At 35.9% G+C, this 15,901-nt stretch overlaps 1 protein-coding gene across 2 annotated transcripts in view; it reads left to right on the forward strand.

Annotated features, from left to right (window-relative positions):
* The window catches only part of mgl (low-density lipoprotein receptor-related protein megalin), a 257,076-nt gene extending 242,404 nt beyond the window's left edge, over positions 1 to 14,672 (forward strand). For both annotated transcript variants that reach the window (XM_088181597.1, XM_088181598.1), the window contains 11 exons: positions 14 to 1,486; positions 1,567 to 2,017; positions 2,081 to 8,023; positions 8,091 to 8,249; positions 8,858 to 9,084; positions 9,153 to 9,348; positions 9,463 to 10,304; positions 10,373 to 10,540; positions 10,627 to 10,909; positions 10,981 to 11,213; positions 11,843 to 14,672. In XM_088181597.1, the coding sequence (XP_088037723.1) occupies positions 14 to 1,486; positions 1,567 to 2,017; positions 2,081 to 8,023; positions 8,091 to 8,249; positions 8,858 to 9,084; positions 9,153 to 9,348; positions 9,463 to 10,304; positions 10,373 to 10,540; positions 10,627 to 10,909; positions 10,981 to 11,213; positions 11,843 to 12,018 (10,151 nt within the window). In that variant the 3' untranslated portion in view covers positions 12,019 to 14,672. The remainder of the gene's footprint in view (positions 1 to 13; positions 1,487 to 1,566; positions 2,018 to 2,080; positions 8,024 to 8,090; positions 8,250 to 8,857; positions 9,085 to 9,152; positions 9,349 to 9,462; positions 10,305 to 10,372; positions 10,541 to 10,626; positions 10,910 to 10,980; positions 11,214 to 11,842) is intronic.
* Positions 14,673 to 15,901: the final 1,229 nt, after the last annotated feature.

Genomic DNA, 15,901 nt, shown 5'->3' on the forward strand with positions numbered 1-15,901 from the left:
TATATTATTTTAGGAACACCTGATTGTGATGATCATTCCGACGAACCATCTTCTTGCGGTCAGATCGATTGTGCACCTAACTTCTACAAATGCAACAATTCTAATTGTGTATTCAAAGCTTATATTTGTGACGGAAAAGACGATTGCGGCGATAACTCGGATGAGAGCCATATTCACGCATGCGTCCCACCGCCGACCAGATGCGGCGTAGGAAAATGGTTATGTCCCGGTGTTACAAATAGATGCGTCAATTTGACACAAATATGCGATAAAAAGTATGATTGTCCGAATGGAGCTGATGAAGGAGAAGGATGCGATTTGGCTGAATGTAAACATCAAGATGGATTGTGCTCAAACACTTGCATTCAAACACCGACAGGTCCCTTGTGTACTTGTCCAATCGGTGAAGAATTGCAGTCAGACAAAATGACTTGTGCAGACATCGACGAATGTTCACCACCAGGATTGTGCTCTCAGACTTGTGTAAATACTAAAGGATCGTATCATTGTGAATGCATAGAAGGTTATATATTAGGTGGTGATAAGCACGGTTGCAAAGCGCTAAATCATTCATCAGCCTTCTTGATCATATCAAACAGGCATTCGATTCTCGTCGCCGATCTTAAAGAACAAGGTTTAGAAAGAGTGCCGATCATTGTTGAAAACGTCGTAGCAACGGCATCAAACATGCACACTGGTACGATATTCTGGTCGGATATGAAGCTGAAGAAGATCTCAAGATTAGATAGAGGCGGTGAACCTCAGATTGTGATTTCAACCGGACTGGATCTTGTAGAAGGCTTGGCTTACGATTGGATCGGTGGAAACTTATATTGGCTGGACAGTAAATTGAACACCATTGAAGTAGCGAAAGAGGACGGTTCTTCTAGAACGACTTTACTAAGCGGAAATATAACTCAACCGAGAGGAATGTGCTTAGATCCCGCTCCTAATGCGAGATGGATGTTCTGGACCGACTGGGGAGAGAACCCAAGGATCGAAAGAGTCGGAATGGACGGAACGCAAAGATCTACCATAATCAACACTAAGATATATTGGCCTAACGGTTTGACTTTAGACACAGCTACACAAAGAGTATACTTTGCCGATTCTAAATTGGATTTTATCGATTTTTGTTACTATAACGGAACTGGACGGCAACAAGTTTTAGCTAGTAGTCATTATTTATTGCATCCTCATTCGCTGACTTTGTTCGAAGAAACTATGTATTGGACGGATAGGCAGTTAAATAGAGTTCTATCGGCGCATAAGTTCAAAGGAGACAATTTGACGGTCGTATCGCATTTGATATCACAGCCGTTATCTATACATGTTCATCATCCGTCGCTTCAACCAATGTATCCTTCTCCATGTGCTAAGGCTACGTGTCAACATCTATGCTTACTGAGTCCCAAAGTTGATCCAGGTTACATATGCTTATGTAAACCCGGATTTAGACTCCAATCTGATGGACGTTGTTTAGAAGGTAATTTTAATTTTAATAACACTATATGATGATTTATATTATTACATCGAACATCTTTGATTTATTTATTTTCTTTACAGAGGAAACTCCGTATTTGATGGTCTTACGAGGAACGCAGATCATAGATGTTTCTTTAGATGGCAGTGGAAAAGCAGGTCTCCTCGCTCCTGTCGTTGGATTACAAGGAGGATCACAACTTGATTATGACAGACAAGCTCATAAGATTTATTGGTTGCAATCGGTGATTGGCGAAGGCGAAGATGATGAAAATTGCACGCTATATACTACACCTTATGGAGGCGGTAATAAGACAGAATTCTTCGGTCCGGATACAGGAATAGTAGGAGCACCTTCAGCATTAGCATTCGATTGGCTTGGAAGAAACTTATATCTTGGAAACAGAATAGCTAGCAATATTGAGGTTGTCAGAGTGGACGGAAAGATGAAGCACAGAAGCATAATTCTGGCCAATGATGGAAATGCAACGTCCGTCGCTAGACCGAGAGGAATTTGCTTAGATCCTACCGAAGGGTAAGTCATTATAATACAATTTATTTCGTTCATATGTTATATGTAATTAATATATTTTTATAGAAAACTTTACTGGGCGGATGAAGGAGGCTTTGGTGTTCCATCTAAGATCGGCAAAGTCAACATGGATGGCACAAAACCGACGATATTGGTCACCGATATTGAAAGACCGGCAGCTATTACAATCGACATTGAAAAGAAATTGATCTACTTCAGTACGCAATATCCACCAGAAGTCATAGTTATTTCGACGGAAGGATTAAATCGTAAAGTATTATTAACTGAGGGAAACGATATTAGTCTTCCTAAAGCTTTGGCAGTATTGGATTATAGACTTTACGTGCTTGATTCTGTACATGAAAAGATTATTAGAGTCGATTTACCGAATGGCGATAATGTTAAATCAATATTAGATAACGAAAACGATTTGAAGTCGATGAATATATTCCAGAAGAGACGAATGATCAATCATCCGTGTATGCAGTCTAATGGTGGTTGTGAACAGATTTGTATTCCGAGCGAAAGTGGTAATAGAGTGTGTGCTTGCTCGATTGGATATAAAAAAGAAAATGATGTGAATTGTTCTCCGTATAAATCATTTGCTGTTGTATCTCAACTCGATATGACTAGAGGATATAGTTTGAAGGATAGTGCAGAAGCGATGTTACCAATTACCGGACAAGGGCACCATATTTTACACGTGGATGTACATTTCATAGAAAATTGGATTTATTGGGTCGAATTTAATAGAGGTCAATGGAATGGTATATTCAGAATAAGACCAAATGGAACTGAACTGCAACATATCATCAAAGACGGTATTGGAAGTAATGGAATCAGAGGTTTAACAATCGATTGGGTATCAGGCAATCTCTACTTTACAAATGTATTCCCACATGAGAATTACGTCGAGATTTGCTGGTTAGACGGATCGAACAGGAAAATTTTAGTCAAAACTACAACCGACGCTCCTAGGGAGATGGCAGTAAATCCATTGAAGCGGTTATTGTATTGGATTGATTACGGTCAATATCCAAGGATTGGTAAAGCTTATTTGGATGGATCAAACTGGATGCCTGTTGTGACATCTGGTATTTCAAACCCTCGCGATTTAACCGTGGATATGTTAACTCATGACGTATACTGGGTCGATTCTAAGCTTGATACGATTCAAAAGATATCGTACAGTGGAGGCAATAGGCAGATAATCAGAAGAAATCTTCCCAATCCGATGGGAATCGCCGTTCATATGGGAGATGTTTACTGGGTCGATAGGAATCTTCAAACTGTGTACAAAGCCTCAAAACTCCCTGGAAATACGACCATGCCTGAGAAGGTACGCACAAATCTTCAGAAACTAAGGGATATTGCCATATTTGATCTAACTAATCAACCGACTGATGATAATAATCCATGTAGAAAGTTAGGAAATGGCGGTTGCGATCAATTATGCTTTAGCTTCCCCCCTGATTATACTTTCAATCGATTAACACACAAATGTGACTGTTCCACTGGACATATATCTACTAGCGATCCTAAGAAATGTGAAAATGTAAACGAGTTCTTAGTCTTTACAACTCGCACTGAGATACGAGGTATAAACTTAGATCCAAAATCAACCGAGTTGCCGTTTAAGCCAGTAGGAAATCTTACTAATGTAGTTGGCATTGATTTTGATTTCGCTGATAATAAATTATTCTTTACCCAAATAAGACCATGGGCGAGGATCGGATTTTTGTCTGCTAATGCGCCGAATAGCGTGCCTTCAAAGACGATTATAGATAAAGGAATAAATCCTGAAGGAGTCGCTTACGATTGGACTCAACAAAAGATCTATTGGACAGACAGCTCTAATAATTCTATATACGCTATGAATTTAGATGGCTCGGAATTGGTTATGATCGCTAGAGTGGAACGACCGAGAGCCATTGTTCTCGATCCTTGCAATGGTACTTTGTATTATACAGATTGGGGAAGATTTGGAACGTCCGGTAAGATATTCAGAACAACGATGGCAGGTTCGTTAAAAAGAGCTATAATAGATAAAGATTTGTCTCAACCGAGCGGTCTAACGATTGATTATGAAGACTCAATGTTGTATTGGACAGATGCTGTACGAGAAAAGATTGAAAGGTCAAAGCTTGACGGTAAAGAAAGAGAAGTGCTTATTTCGGCTACTATATATCCATTTGCAATAACAGTGTTTGGAAATTATATCTATTGGACCGATCTACAGCTAAGAGGCGTATATAGAGCTGAAAAACATACCGGTGCTAACATGGTTGAAATGGTTAAGCGTTTAGAAGATTCGCCGAGAGATATCCATGTTTATAGTACAAGTAGACAAGCTTGCACGTTCAATCCTTGTAAGCATAATAACGGTGGATGTGCTAAGAGCTGTCATCCTGGACCGAATAGAACAGCAGAATGTAGATGTGACGATAATACGAAGCTCGTAAATGAAGGTAGAATGTGCGTAGCTAGAAATTTGACTTGTGACGCTAGTAAGTTTTATTGCGCTAACGGAAAATGTATTAGTCGGATGTGGGCTTGTGACGGAGACGACGATTGCGGTGATAATTCTGACGAAGATACTAATTATTGTACGTTCCATTCTTGCTCTACAAACGAATTCAGATGTGCTAATGGCAGATGCATATTCAAGACGTGGAAATGTGATCATGAGAACGATTGTAAAGACGGTTCTGATGAAGAAGGTTGCATATATCCTCCATGTGCCGACGGAGAGTTTACTTGCGCAAATCATAGATGTATACCAATGAGTCAAGTCTGTAATGGCGTTAATGATTGCAAAGATAATATCACTTCTGATGAGACTCACGAGAGATGTCCTAGAAATACTACGTGTCCGGCGAATCACCTCAAATGCGAGAAGACGAATATTTGCGTTGAGCCATATTGGTTATGTGATGGCGATAATGATTGTGGAGATAATTCGGATGAAGATCCTCTACATTGCGCGCAAAGAACATGTCCGCAAAATAGCTTTAGATGTCCGAATCATAGATGTATACCGGCTACGTGGTACTGCGACGGCGATGATGATTGCGGCGATAGTTCAGATGAACCGCCAGAATATTGCAGATCTGAAGGCAGAACGTGCTTTGGTGATCTATTCACGTGCGATAACGGTAATTGTATTCCAAGGATTTATATATGCGACGGAGATAACGATTGCTTGGATAACAGCGACGAAGACGAAAGACATCAATGTAATAATCGCAGATGCGACGCCGATACCGAGTTTACTTGCGAAGAGAATAGAGCATGGGGAAGAGCGCAATGTATACCTAAAAAATGGTTGTGCGACGGAGATCCTGATTGCGTCGATGGAGCCGATGAAAATGCCACGTTACATCATTGCTCTACCCCTCAGCCCTGCCAAGACGATCAATTCATGTGCACTAATGGCAGATGTATCAATAAAGGATGGTTGTGCGATCACGATAATGATTGCGGAGACGGTTCCGATGAAGGCAAACAATGCAATTCGCGATATAAGACGTGTTCTACAGAAGAATTCACGTGTCAGAACTTCAAGTGTATTAGAAATCAATATAAATGTGACGGTGAAGACGACTGCGGTGATCGATCAGATGAAGTGAATTGCAAAAAAGATAACTCAACGTGTCCAACCGGTCAGTTCCAATGTACAAACGGACAATGTATTGATTACCAACTTGTGTGTAATAAAGTTGCTGATTGCACAGACGAGTCAGATGAACCATTACATTGTAACATAGACGAATGCGCTAAAGTTGAAATTCATCAATGTGGACATAAGTGCATCGATACGTTGACAAGCTATTATTGCGATTGTAATCAAGGTTATAAATTATTAGCCGATGGTAAAGCTTGTGCTGATATAGACGAATGTTTAGAACAACCAGGCGTTTGTTCTCAATATTGCTCCAACACTCCTGGTGGATATTATTGTAAATGTAACGATAAATATTATGAAAGACAAGCCGACGAGCGCACATGTAAACGAATCGATAAAACATCACCTTGGTTGATATTCACAAATAAATATTACGTTAGAAACATGTCTATAGATGCTAAGGTATATAATTTAGTGCATCAAGATTTGATGAATGTCGTCGCTTTAGATTTCGACACTCAAGAAAATAAGATGTACTTCTGCGACGTTACAGCCAAGACTATATATCGCACCGATTATCAATCGTCGAATTCTGAAAGAGAAGCGATCATCAGACACGACTCGCATGGATTAGAAGGAATAGGAGTCGATTGGATCGCTAGAAAATTGTACTGGCTCGATAGACACTCGAAGAATCTTGACGTATCCGAACTGAACGGTACGAATCGTAAAACGCTCAAGACTGGAATCGCCGATCCTAGAGCTTTAGTGGTGCATCCAGGCACTGGTTATCTATATTTCACATCATGGCATTTACAAGCTTACATTGCCAAAATAGGAATGGACGGCAGTAATTTTACTAGAATTTTGACTTGGGAAGACGATATCGCATGGCCGAATGCCCTGACAATCGATTACTTCACCGATAGGATATATTGGGCCGATGCTCATTTGGATTATATCGCTTCAGCCGATTTAGAAGGTAGGCATAGACATGTTGTATTATCAGGTTCGACGGTGCCGCACGTATTCGCTCTATCGTTATTCGACGATTATCTTTACTGGACTGATTGGAATCTAAAAGCGATTAGTAAGGCTAATAAATATACCGGTAAGAACTTGCAAGTTCTCAGGAATACTACACATAGACCATATGATATACATATAAGTCATCCTTTGAGACAGCTGCCTTATACTAATCCTTGCGGTGGAAATAACGGTGGATGTTCGCATTTATGTTTGATTGGCCCACCGATTGAATCGACTTATTTGAACATTGAGGGCTATGGAGAAGAAGGCGCTACAACATATAAATGCGCTTGTCCGAATCAGTTCTATTTAGCTAGAGATATGAAGACTTGCATAGCTAATTGTACGTCAGGTCAACACAGATGCGGCGGAAGTGACGAGAAATGTATACCGTGGTTCTGGAAATGTGACGGAGAAAAGGATTGTAAAGACGGTTCTGATGAACCTCCGACTTGTCCAGTAAGGCATTGCCGAAACGGTACTTTCCAATGTAAGAATTCAAATTGTACACCATCAGCTACAATTTGCGACGGAACTGACGATTGCGGAGATGGATCTGATGAACAACAATGTCAACACGAATGTCCTGCTTTAGAGTTTAAATGCAAATCTGTCGGAAGATGTATTTTAGAGAGCTGGAAATGTGACGGAGATGCCGATTGTAAAGACGGCAGTGACGAAGATCCTCAAATATGCCATAATAGACCATGTGATCAAGAAACTGAATTTAGCTGTAAAAATGGACGTTGCATTCCTAAATTATGGATGTGTGACTTCGATAATGACTGCGGTGATGATTCAGACGAACCTGCGTATATGTGCAGACAGAAAAATTGCACTACCGGATGGCAACGTTGTCCTGGACAATCGAATTATAGGTGTATACCTAAATGGTTGTTCTGCGACGGAAAGGACGATTGTAGAGACGGATCCGATGAACTTGCCCAAAATTGTCCTAAATGCAATACTGTGACAGACTTCCAATGCAGTAATAACAGATGTATACCCAAACAATGGCTTTGCGATTTCGCTGACGATTGTGGAGACGGTAGTGACGAAGCTGAAGCTCAATGCAAAGGAAAATACAGAGAATGTTCGGAGTCCGAGTTCAAATGTAAAAACGGAAGATGCATATCATCAAGATGGAGATGCGATCATGAAGACGATTGTGGCGATAATAGCGACGAAATGGATTGTGGCGGATTCCAATGCAAGAATGGTACGTTCCAATGCAAATCTGGACATTGTATCGCGTCGTACTTCAGGTGTGATGGCGATAGAGATTGCAGAGATTTGTCAGATGAAATCGGATGTCCGCCGCGTTACCCAGGTGGAAGATATTGTCCTGAGAGCAGGTATATAGAAATGAAACATAAACGATTATAGAATCATGCAGTTTTTAACAATTTTATATAATTATAGATTCCAATGCACTAACAATCTGTGTGTATCTCAATCCGATTTGTGTGACGGAAGCGACGATTGCGGGGATAACTCAGATGAAGCACCATCGTTGTGTACTAACTTCAACTGTGATACGCTCAGAAGATTCCAATGTGCCAACCATAGATGTGTACCAAAGTAAGATTTTATTTATATATCTCACCCTATAAATTAATAAATTATGCTCATTCAAAAAAGAAAATAATATCTCACGGTGTACCACAGTGGTCCAAACTAGGACCATTGCTGTTTATAATATATTTACATCTTTTTATTACCTACACCGGTTGAACAATTTATATATTTTTGTGATAGTATTCTCTGAAGATTAAATTTAGCAATCTATTATTACAATATTTTGTAAATAAGAAATAAAGATGTACATAGATTTTATACTAGAAATAGAGGCAATTTAAAGATAGTTAGGTATAAGAAAACAAGTAAGGCTAGGGGAATAATGTACAAAGGTGTGAATTTGTATAATAATATTTCTAGGACAATCTGCAAAAATAAAAATGTAGCAGGTTTCCACAATAGAATAAAGAAACACCTTCGTGCATTAAGAAATAAATTATGATAAGAAAGTATTCTTTGTATTCTGTTTATGTTTATATTATGTTTTGATAAAATTTCTCTCTAGTATACACTAGAGAGAAATAAATAAAATACAAACAATTAGCTGTATTAGTTAAATAAATTAATAAAATAAATTTTATGTTATAATAATTTAATATCATTATTTTCAGATATCAAGTATGTGATGGAGTAGACAACTGCGGAGACGGTTCTGATGAAAACAACATGACTTTATGTGCAACTAAGACTAAACCATGTGATCCATTCACTCAATATCAATGTGCCAATAAGCATTGTGTAGAAAAAACACAAGTATGCGATTACGCCGACGATTGCGGTGATAGCTCTGATGAACTAGGATGTCATCGTTCAAAGACATGTGGTGTATTAGATAAAGGTAATGTTTTTAAAAATGTTTACATAAAAGATATGATAAAAATATACTTACTATAACACATATTTTAGGTGGATGTGAACATCATTGCATGAATCTCACTGATGGAGGATATATTTGCGCTTGCTATTCCGGTTATATTATATCTACCGATAATCCAAAACAATGTAAGGACGTTGATGAATGCACAACAGGACTACACCACTGCTCTCAATTATGCCAAAATATAAATGGAAGCTATACTTGTACTTGCCGCACTGGATTCAAGTAAGTCTTATATAAAGTTGTCATTGTACAATAGTACAGCTCTCTCTTCAAACTGGTGTAATTTGTAAGTGAATATATACATGTTGATATTAATAAATCTTACGTCTTTAACAGATTATCTGATGCCATGTCAGGCGTATGCAAAGCCGACGATGATAAAGTTACTTTACTATTCGCAAACGGACCTGAAATAAGAGCATTTTCACTGCAAAGAAATGAAGAATTGAACGTAATAAATTCTGAAAATCGCATCGAAGCCATCGACTACGATCCTCACTCAGAAATCGTTTTCTGGGCCGACAGCTACGACAAAACAATCAAACGTTCATACATGCTTAACGCCCAAGACGGAAAAGTAAAAACAGGCTTCGCTCAAAATCTCAACATCAAAGGAAACTCAAAACCGACCGCTTTAGCCATAGATTGGTTATCTGGAAACTTATACTGGACTGAGACTGATAGAACCGGATCCAAACCGAGAGGTCGCGTGATGGTCGCTCGAACAGACGGTCGTTACAGAAGAGCTGTTGTATCAGTCGGAATCGAGAGCCCCACATCTTTGGCGCTAGACCCTCAAATGGGCAGAATGTTCTGGTCTGATTCGGGATCTGCACCTAAGATTGAAATTTCATGGATGGATGGATCGAAGCGAAGACCGTTGATAACGGACGGTATAAGACATCCAGCCGGTCTCACGATTGACCACGCAATGGATCACTCGATATATTGGGTCGATACTAAATTGAACACTATTGAAATGATGAAACAAGATGGAACGAACCGGAAAGTTATATTGAGAGGCGAAATGTTGAAGCATCCTATTTCTTTAGATGTGTTTGAATCGTCAATGTTTTGGGTCACTAGAGACAGTGGAGAGCTTGTGAGGCAAGATAAGTTTGGTAGAGGCGTAGCAGTCGTGGTAGCTAGAGATCTGATTAATCCTTCTGGAGTAAAAGGTTAATTTAGAAATACATATTTGATTTACATAACTTTAGAGTGGAGATTAATTTTTTTTCAATTTCAGTGTACCATGGACTTAGATATAATACATCAATACCAGATCCTTGCTCTACAACACCGTGCTCCCATCTATGTTTATTGATCCCTGGTGGAAGAAGATGTGCTTGTCCTGATGGAGCAACACAAGTATCATTGCCTCGCAGAAGTACACAAGATGTTGTTTGCGATGCAGGTAATAATCTATATTATTAATCAGAATACTATTTAATACTTGAATAAATGTGTGATGTTTATATTAACAAATTGCTTAATTTTTAGCCGTTGAACGTCCAAGACCATCTCCGTACGTATGCCCATGCGAAAATGGCGGAGTTTGCTCCGAAGCAGTGGAAGAATCAACCGATATTTCTGACGGTGGATTAAGATGCATTTGTCCAATGGGGACGAGTGGATCTCATTGTGAACATGGAGGAGCTCAAGGAAGTGGCAGTGCGGAGCATAGCGGTTCAACTGCCACAGCGATTGTGGTTCCTATAATTGTGATATTATTAGTATTGTGTGGTGCTGCAGCGACATGGTTCTACATCAGAAAACGGCCATTGTAAGATCCCTTCTACTATAGTTAGCTAATATAAATTAAATCATATGCTATAATATTGTATTTCATTTTAGTGGTAAGGGAAGCGGATTAGGTAGCATAGCGTCGTCTCAAAGTGTATCGTTCAGACAAGGTTCCAATGTTGAATTTGGTGGTTCTTCGTTTGGCGGAACTGTCCCACCGACTCCAGTAGTTGAACCTCTCGACATGGCGTACAGTTTAGAGAGAGTTGGCGGTAAAAATAGAGATTTCAGTAATCCGATGTATGATGCGGTCGTGCAGAGCGGCAATGGTGCAGGAATAATGGGTAAATATATTTTTTAGGTTTTATATAATAAGCGTATGAATAAGTTTGTATTTTTTCTGACGATCTAAATGCAAACTGTTGTGGGTTTGAAATGTATAATAAGTTAGTATTCGTTACAAGTATCAATTAGTTAATTCTTGGTAAACATGTTGTTTTTATATATATTAATATTCACAACACTTTTTTTAGGATTTCAAAGATGGTAAATTCAATGTCAGGAAATTGAAAATTGATCCAGGAAATTGTCATTGTATTAGAAGCATTTGCTCTTTAATGGATGAATTGCCAAATTTCAGTGAAGATGCTTCTGAAAAAAAGAAACTTTTGGCACGATACTTCGAAAATCAACTTCAATTGCTTTGGCGCGTTACTTTCGTTTATAGATGACTTCATAATTCATAATAATAATAATGAATAATTCCTTGTGTTCGATTTTGTCGCAACAATTATGAGTCATAATTATATATATATGTATAAGATTCTGACTATATAAGATTAGCTTTTAAACTTAGCTCAAAGTTGGATTTGTCGAATCAAATGACTTTTGCAGAATCTTTAACCATTCAGACTAATTTGTGTACCTAATAATTTTGATGTTCAAATATTCATTTTCATTATGATGATTTCAGATATCTATGAGGTTCCATCAGAGGTAGCTAAAGACAAAGTCGAATCGGCAATTCTGTCGCCAAGTTCGACGGAGACACGCGCAGCACCAGGCGGTAAGCAGAGGCAGCTGGATCCGTCGCAACACGACACCGGCAAAGACACTCAATCACTGGTGCAAGAAGACAAAGATTGCTAGCGTCCAATTTCGACTGATCCTGCTGATACATTAGAGAAGTCACCAAGTATCTGGAGGATCAGTATCTCAAACGTGCCGAATATAAATTCCTTATCTAACATTCCAAATAAAGGGTATGCTGTATTTTGGTAATAAAAATTGTGCCTTTTCTTAACGTTACATGCGTATATGGAAGCATTAACGCTGTAAATTGTTTGTTTTGTGAATTTTAATGTATTATATATTGTTTTTTTTTTATATATATCCCGACTATGTGAAACGTTTTTAATTTATGAACAAACATATTTTTCATATTTATTAAGTCGTATTGTGCATAAAGTGGCTCCCTTAAAAATAGAATATGCGTTCAAAATAAAGCTTACAATTGATAAATGTCTTTACCATTTAGCAGCAGACTATTTTAAGTGTGTCATTTTATGATAGAGAGCATGGAACACAATTCATTCATATATGTTGTTTAAAAAAATGTACTGGCCATATTATATTTATTCGTTGGCAGGACTTCATCTTCATTGCAAAAATACAATGAAAATACAGCCAAAATAATTAGTTAATTTATAAAATTACATATTTTTTTACTATTTTTTTTATGACTTGATTGAAAAATCTTCAATTTAACTTTGAACAAAGTGACTCATCTCTAAACTAGCTTTCATTATATTTTATTTATTTAAAGTATTCGTTTTTTTTAAATGTACAGTTAAATTCATATATAACTACATAATTGATTTCAATGTTTATAAAATCATTACATAATACAAATATACACAACTTTTATCGAAAATTTTGAAAAAAAATCATATTTTTTATAACTGGGTATAAGGTCTACGATAAATTGTAATATATATATATTACTGAAAGTCTGTAATATTTAATGTCTATTTTTCATTCCATTTTAACCCTTGTGATATATACTTAATATAAATTATGTTTATCCATTTCATGAAAAGAAAAAGCACATGATTTTTAATTTAACTTATTTATTGGGTATTAGAAAATCCGCAAGTATCAATTATTATTGTTATCGAATAGTTATTCTTAACCTTTACTAGTCAATGAACCTTTAAGTTGTCTTGTAATATACCATTTAGGTTAATTCAAATTCATCGTTTTATAAACCACTTTATCGTTCATTGACTATAGGCTAAGAACAACTGATGTAGGATAGTATTAAAAAAATATTATTTCATATATTTATATTTTTTCTTGTATTTAGGCATGTTTTATATGGATTCGATATTTTATTATAAATTAACCGAGCTTCTTTAAGAAATACTTTTGGCATGAAGGAATACTCATTTTCATACGTAACCTAAATATTCAGACCTTATTGTTATTTTTGTTTACAATATGAAATCAATGTTGATGACGTACATCACATTGATGTTATATATACGTGGAACATTTTTGATTTCGTCAAATACAAAAATAAAATTGTACCAACTTATTATCAGTATTGAAATTGGAAGATTATATTTTTATGATTAACATCTATATAATATGAATATCATCATTTTTTACATATACTTGTAAGAGCTAGACATTATTGTAAATAATTGTAGTTACAAAGTGTATCTTTTTACGGTAAGCATGAATGTAAAATGACTAGTTTAGGGAAGAAACAGGTTCGATATTGCTTTTTGCTCGAGTAGTGCATTAAAAACAAACTATATTGCGATAAAGTTTAATAATAATTAATGTTATTTGTAAAAAGATATAAATATCAAGTGACACCGTCCAATATAATACCAATATCAATTTAAAACGTGTGTAATGAACAATACGCGAATGTATAAATACCATCAAAGATACAATATATATTTTTTGTAATATTAAATAAATAACGTTAACTGACTCCAGCATTAAATATAGATGTGACGATATAAGGTATAGTTTTCGCTGTGAATTATTATTTTTTTGGTACTTCAAATATTCATTTCAAACATTCCGTAAATACTAAACTTAGTTTTCTTTTACTACATATCCTTTATTGCTTATGAAAAAAATGTACTTATAAAAAAAATATAGTTTCAAATGCAAAAAGCGTATCCTCGAAACAATTCAATATATTTATTTTAGATAAAACTCCATCAATGTCGATTTATTATATAATACATTCCTTGACACAAATCCATGAAGTGTGTGCATACAATGTGATGATAAAAGTGAATCAAATCCCCTGAATTGTGTTTATATATTTAATAACTATATGAATGTTGAATCAGATTTATTTCAGGGGGCTATGTTATATATATAATATGTTATGTGTCATCGGTGTTTGAATCGGAACGTTTTTACGGTGAAATTCGCAATATATGTATCCTTTGTTCCTGACCGATTCAAGCTCTGTGTATAAATATATATTATATATTATTAATTGTTTCTATTGTGAATATTTTGTTGCAAATTTTATGATTGCTGATATTTTATTATTATTTTTTGTTTATAGCGATATTTTTTATTTCGAATTTTATTGAAAGACAATTTTTGAAACTAATCCTAGAGTGTTGAATATTCATGAGATGAATTTGTGTACAGATAAAGTTAATAATATAATATATATTATGTAATAATAATTCCTCTTGGGAACAAATTGTATATGTTTTCCATTGAATGCTATGAATAAAAAAAATACCTAATGGTTTGTTTCTTAATCTGTTGTTTTATTTAAATATTCCCTTTTAGAATCATAATTACTATTAAATTATGGTTACAAAGTCTTATTTATCTATTGTTAATTAAAAATTACAAACACATATCAATTGAGAACCTCAAGGCAAAATAAGTAATTGATAATAACGTAGTTTCGAAATATGAAACATTTGTAAATCACCTTGTATTATTTTATTTAGAAAAAAAATTGTAATGTAAAAATAACAGATTAATAAGTTAATTAATATTTTTTTTGCAAAAAAGTGTAGTAAATTTAAGAACTACAGCTATGCCATTCCCTAATGTCTAGTATATGCACCATATTTTAATTGAAAAGACAACATGAGATTGAAAATAATTAATGATTTTTATATGAAGGCAATATATGACATAACCTTCAATTTTTTATGGTAACAATCCATAGATTTTAAAGGATTTGTGGCCGTGTTGTGTGATTTTTAGCCAGTTAAGTCCCCGATGTGCTGTTTGGTACTTAGTTTATTGCACAAAAACATATAATTTATACCAATATGTGTACAATAAAAATTCAGTCTCTCTGGTTTCTAGTTACTCATGGTCAGCTGAAACAAGTTGGTGAGTCTTAAGAGTGGCAAAGTATCACATGAAGAACCAATCGCGTTATTGTTTAGCTTCACCTTCAGTGAAACTAAACAATAATGCCCACAAAGTCGCCCATAAATAGATACCTTTCAAGGTACCTATTTATGGGAATCTATCTGTATATTGCAAATTGACATCCATAACAATGTGTGTTTTGAAGTATGAAAAAAATGTTTAAAAATTTTTATGTTGTAATTGGTCATGCTCGTTAAAGATGTTTTTTATGGCCAAGAGATGTTTGACCCAAGCCGAGCGGATATTCCCACTCGTTCGTTCTTGTACTACTGGCTTCCGTAGTGTGCAGACGCGGAGGTGAACCTACGTATATTGATACATAGAAGTGAAATACAACAAGTAAAATTATTTTTATGATTCTTCAAGCCCCGGTAAAACGGCCTTCTTGTGTTAAGGTTGCACATTTAAGAAAGAAAACCGCAAAATAGTCAAGAAAACTTGCAAAGCTAGTTTTTAGATAGGCGATAATACAAGTAGTTTGAAATTAATGTGGCCAAAAATTTGGATAGGTTAATATATTTTTACTCTTTCCAGATGATTCCTGGTTTGTAAAGTTTGTGTTCCTTTTTTTAATTTGAATTTAATTACCTGAAAA

This window comes from Plectrocnemia conspersa, unplaced genomic scaffold, assembly GCF_051122295.1.
Source record: "Plectrocnemia conspersa isolate PC_06_02 unplaced genomic scaffold, ASM5112229v1 ptg000002l, whole genome shotgun sequence".
Taxonomy (NCBI): Eukaryota; Metazoa; Arthropoda; class Insecta; order Trichoptera; family Polycentropodidae; genus Plectrocnemia; species Plectrocnemia conspersa.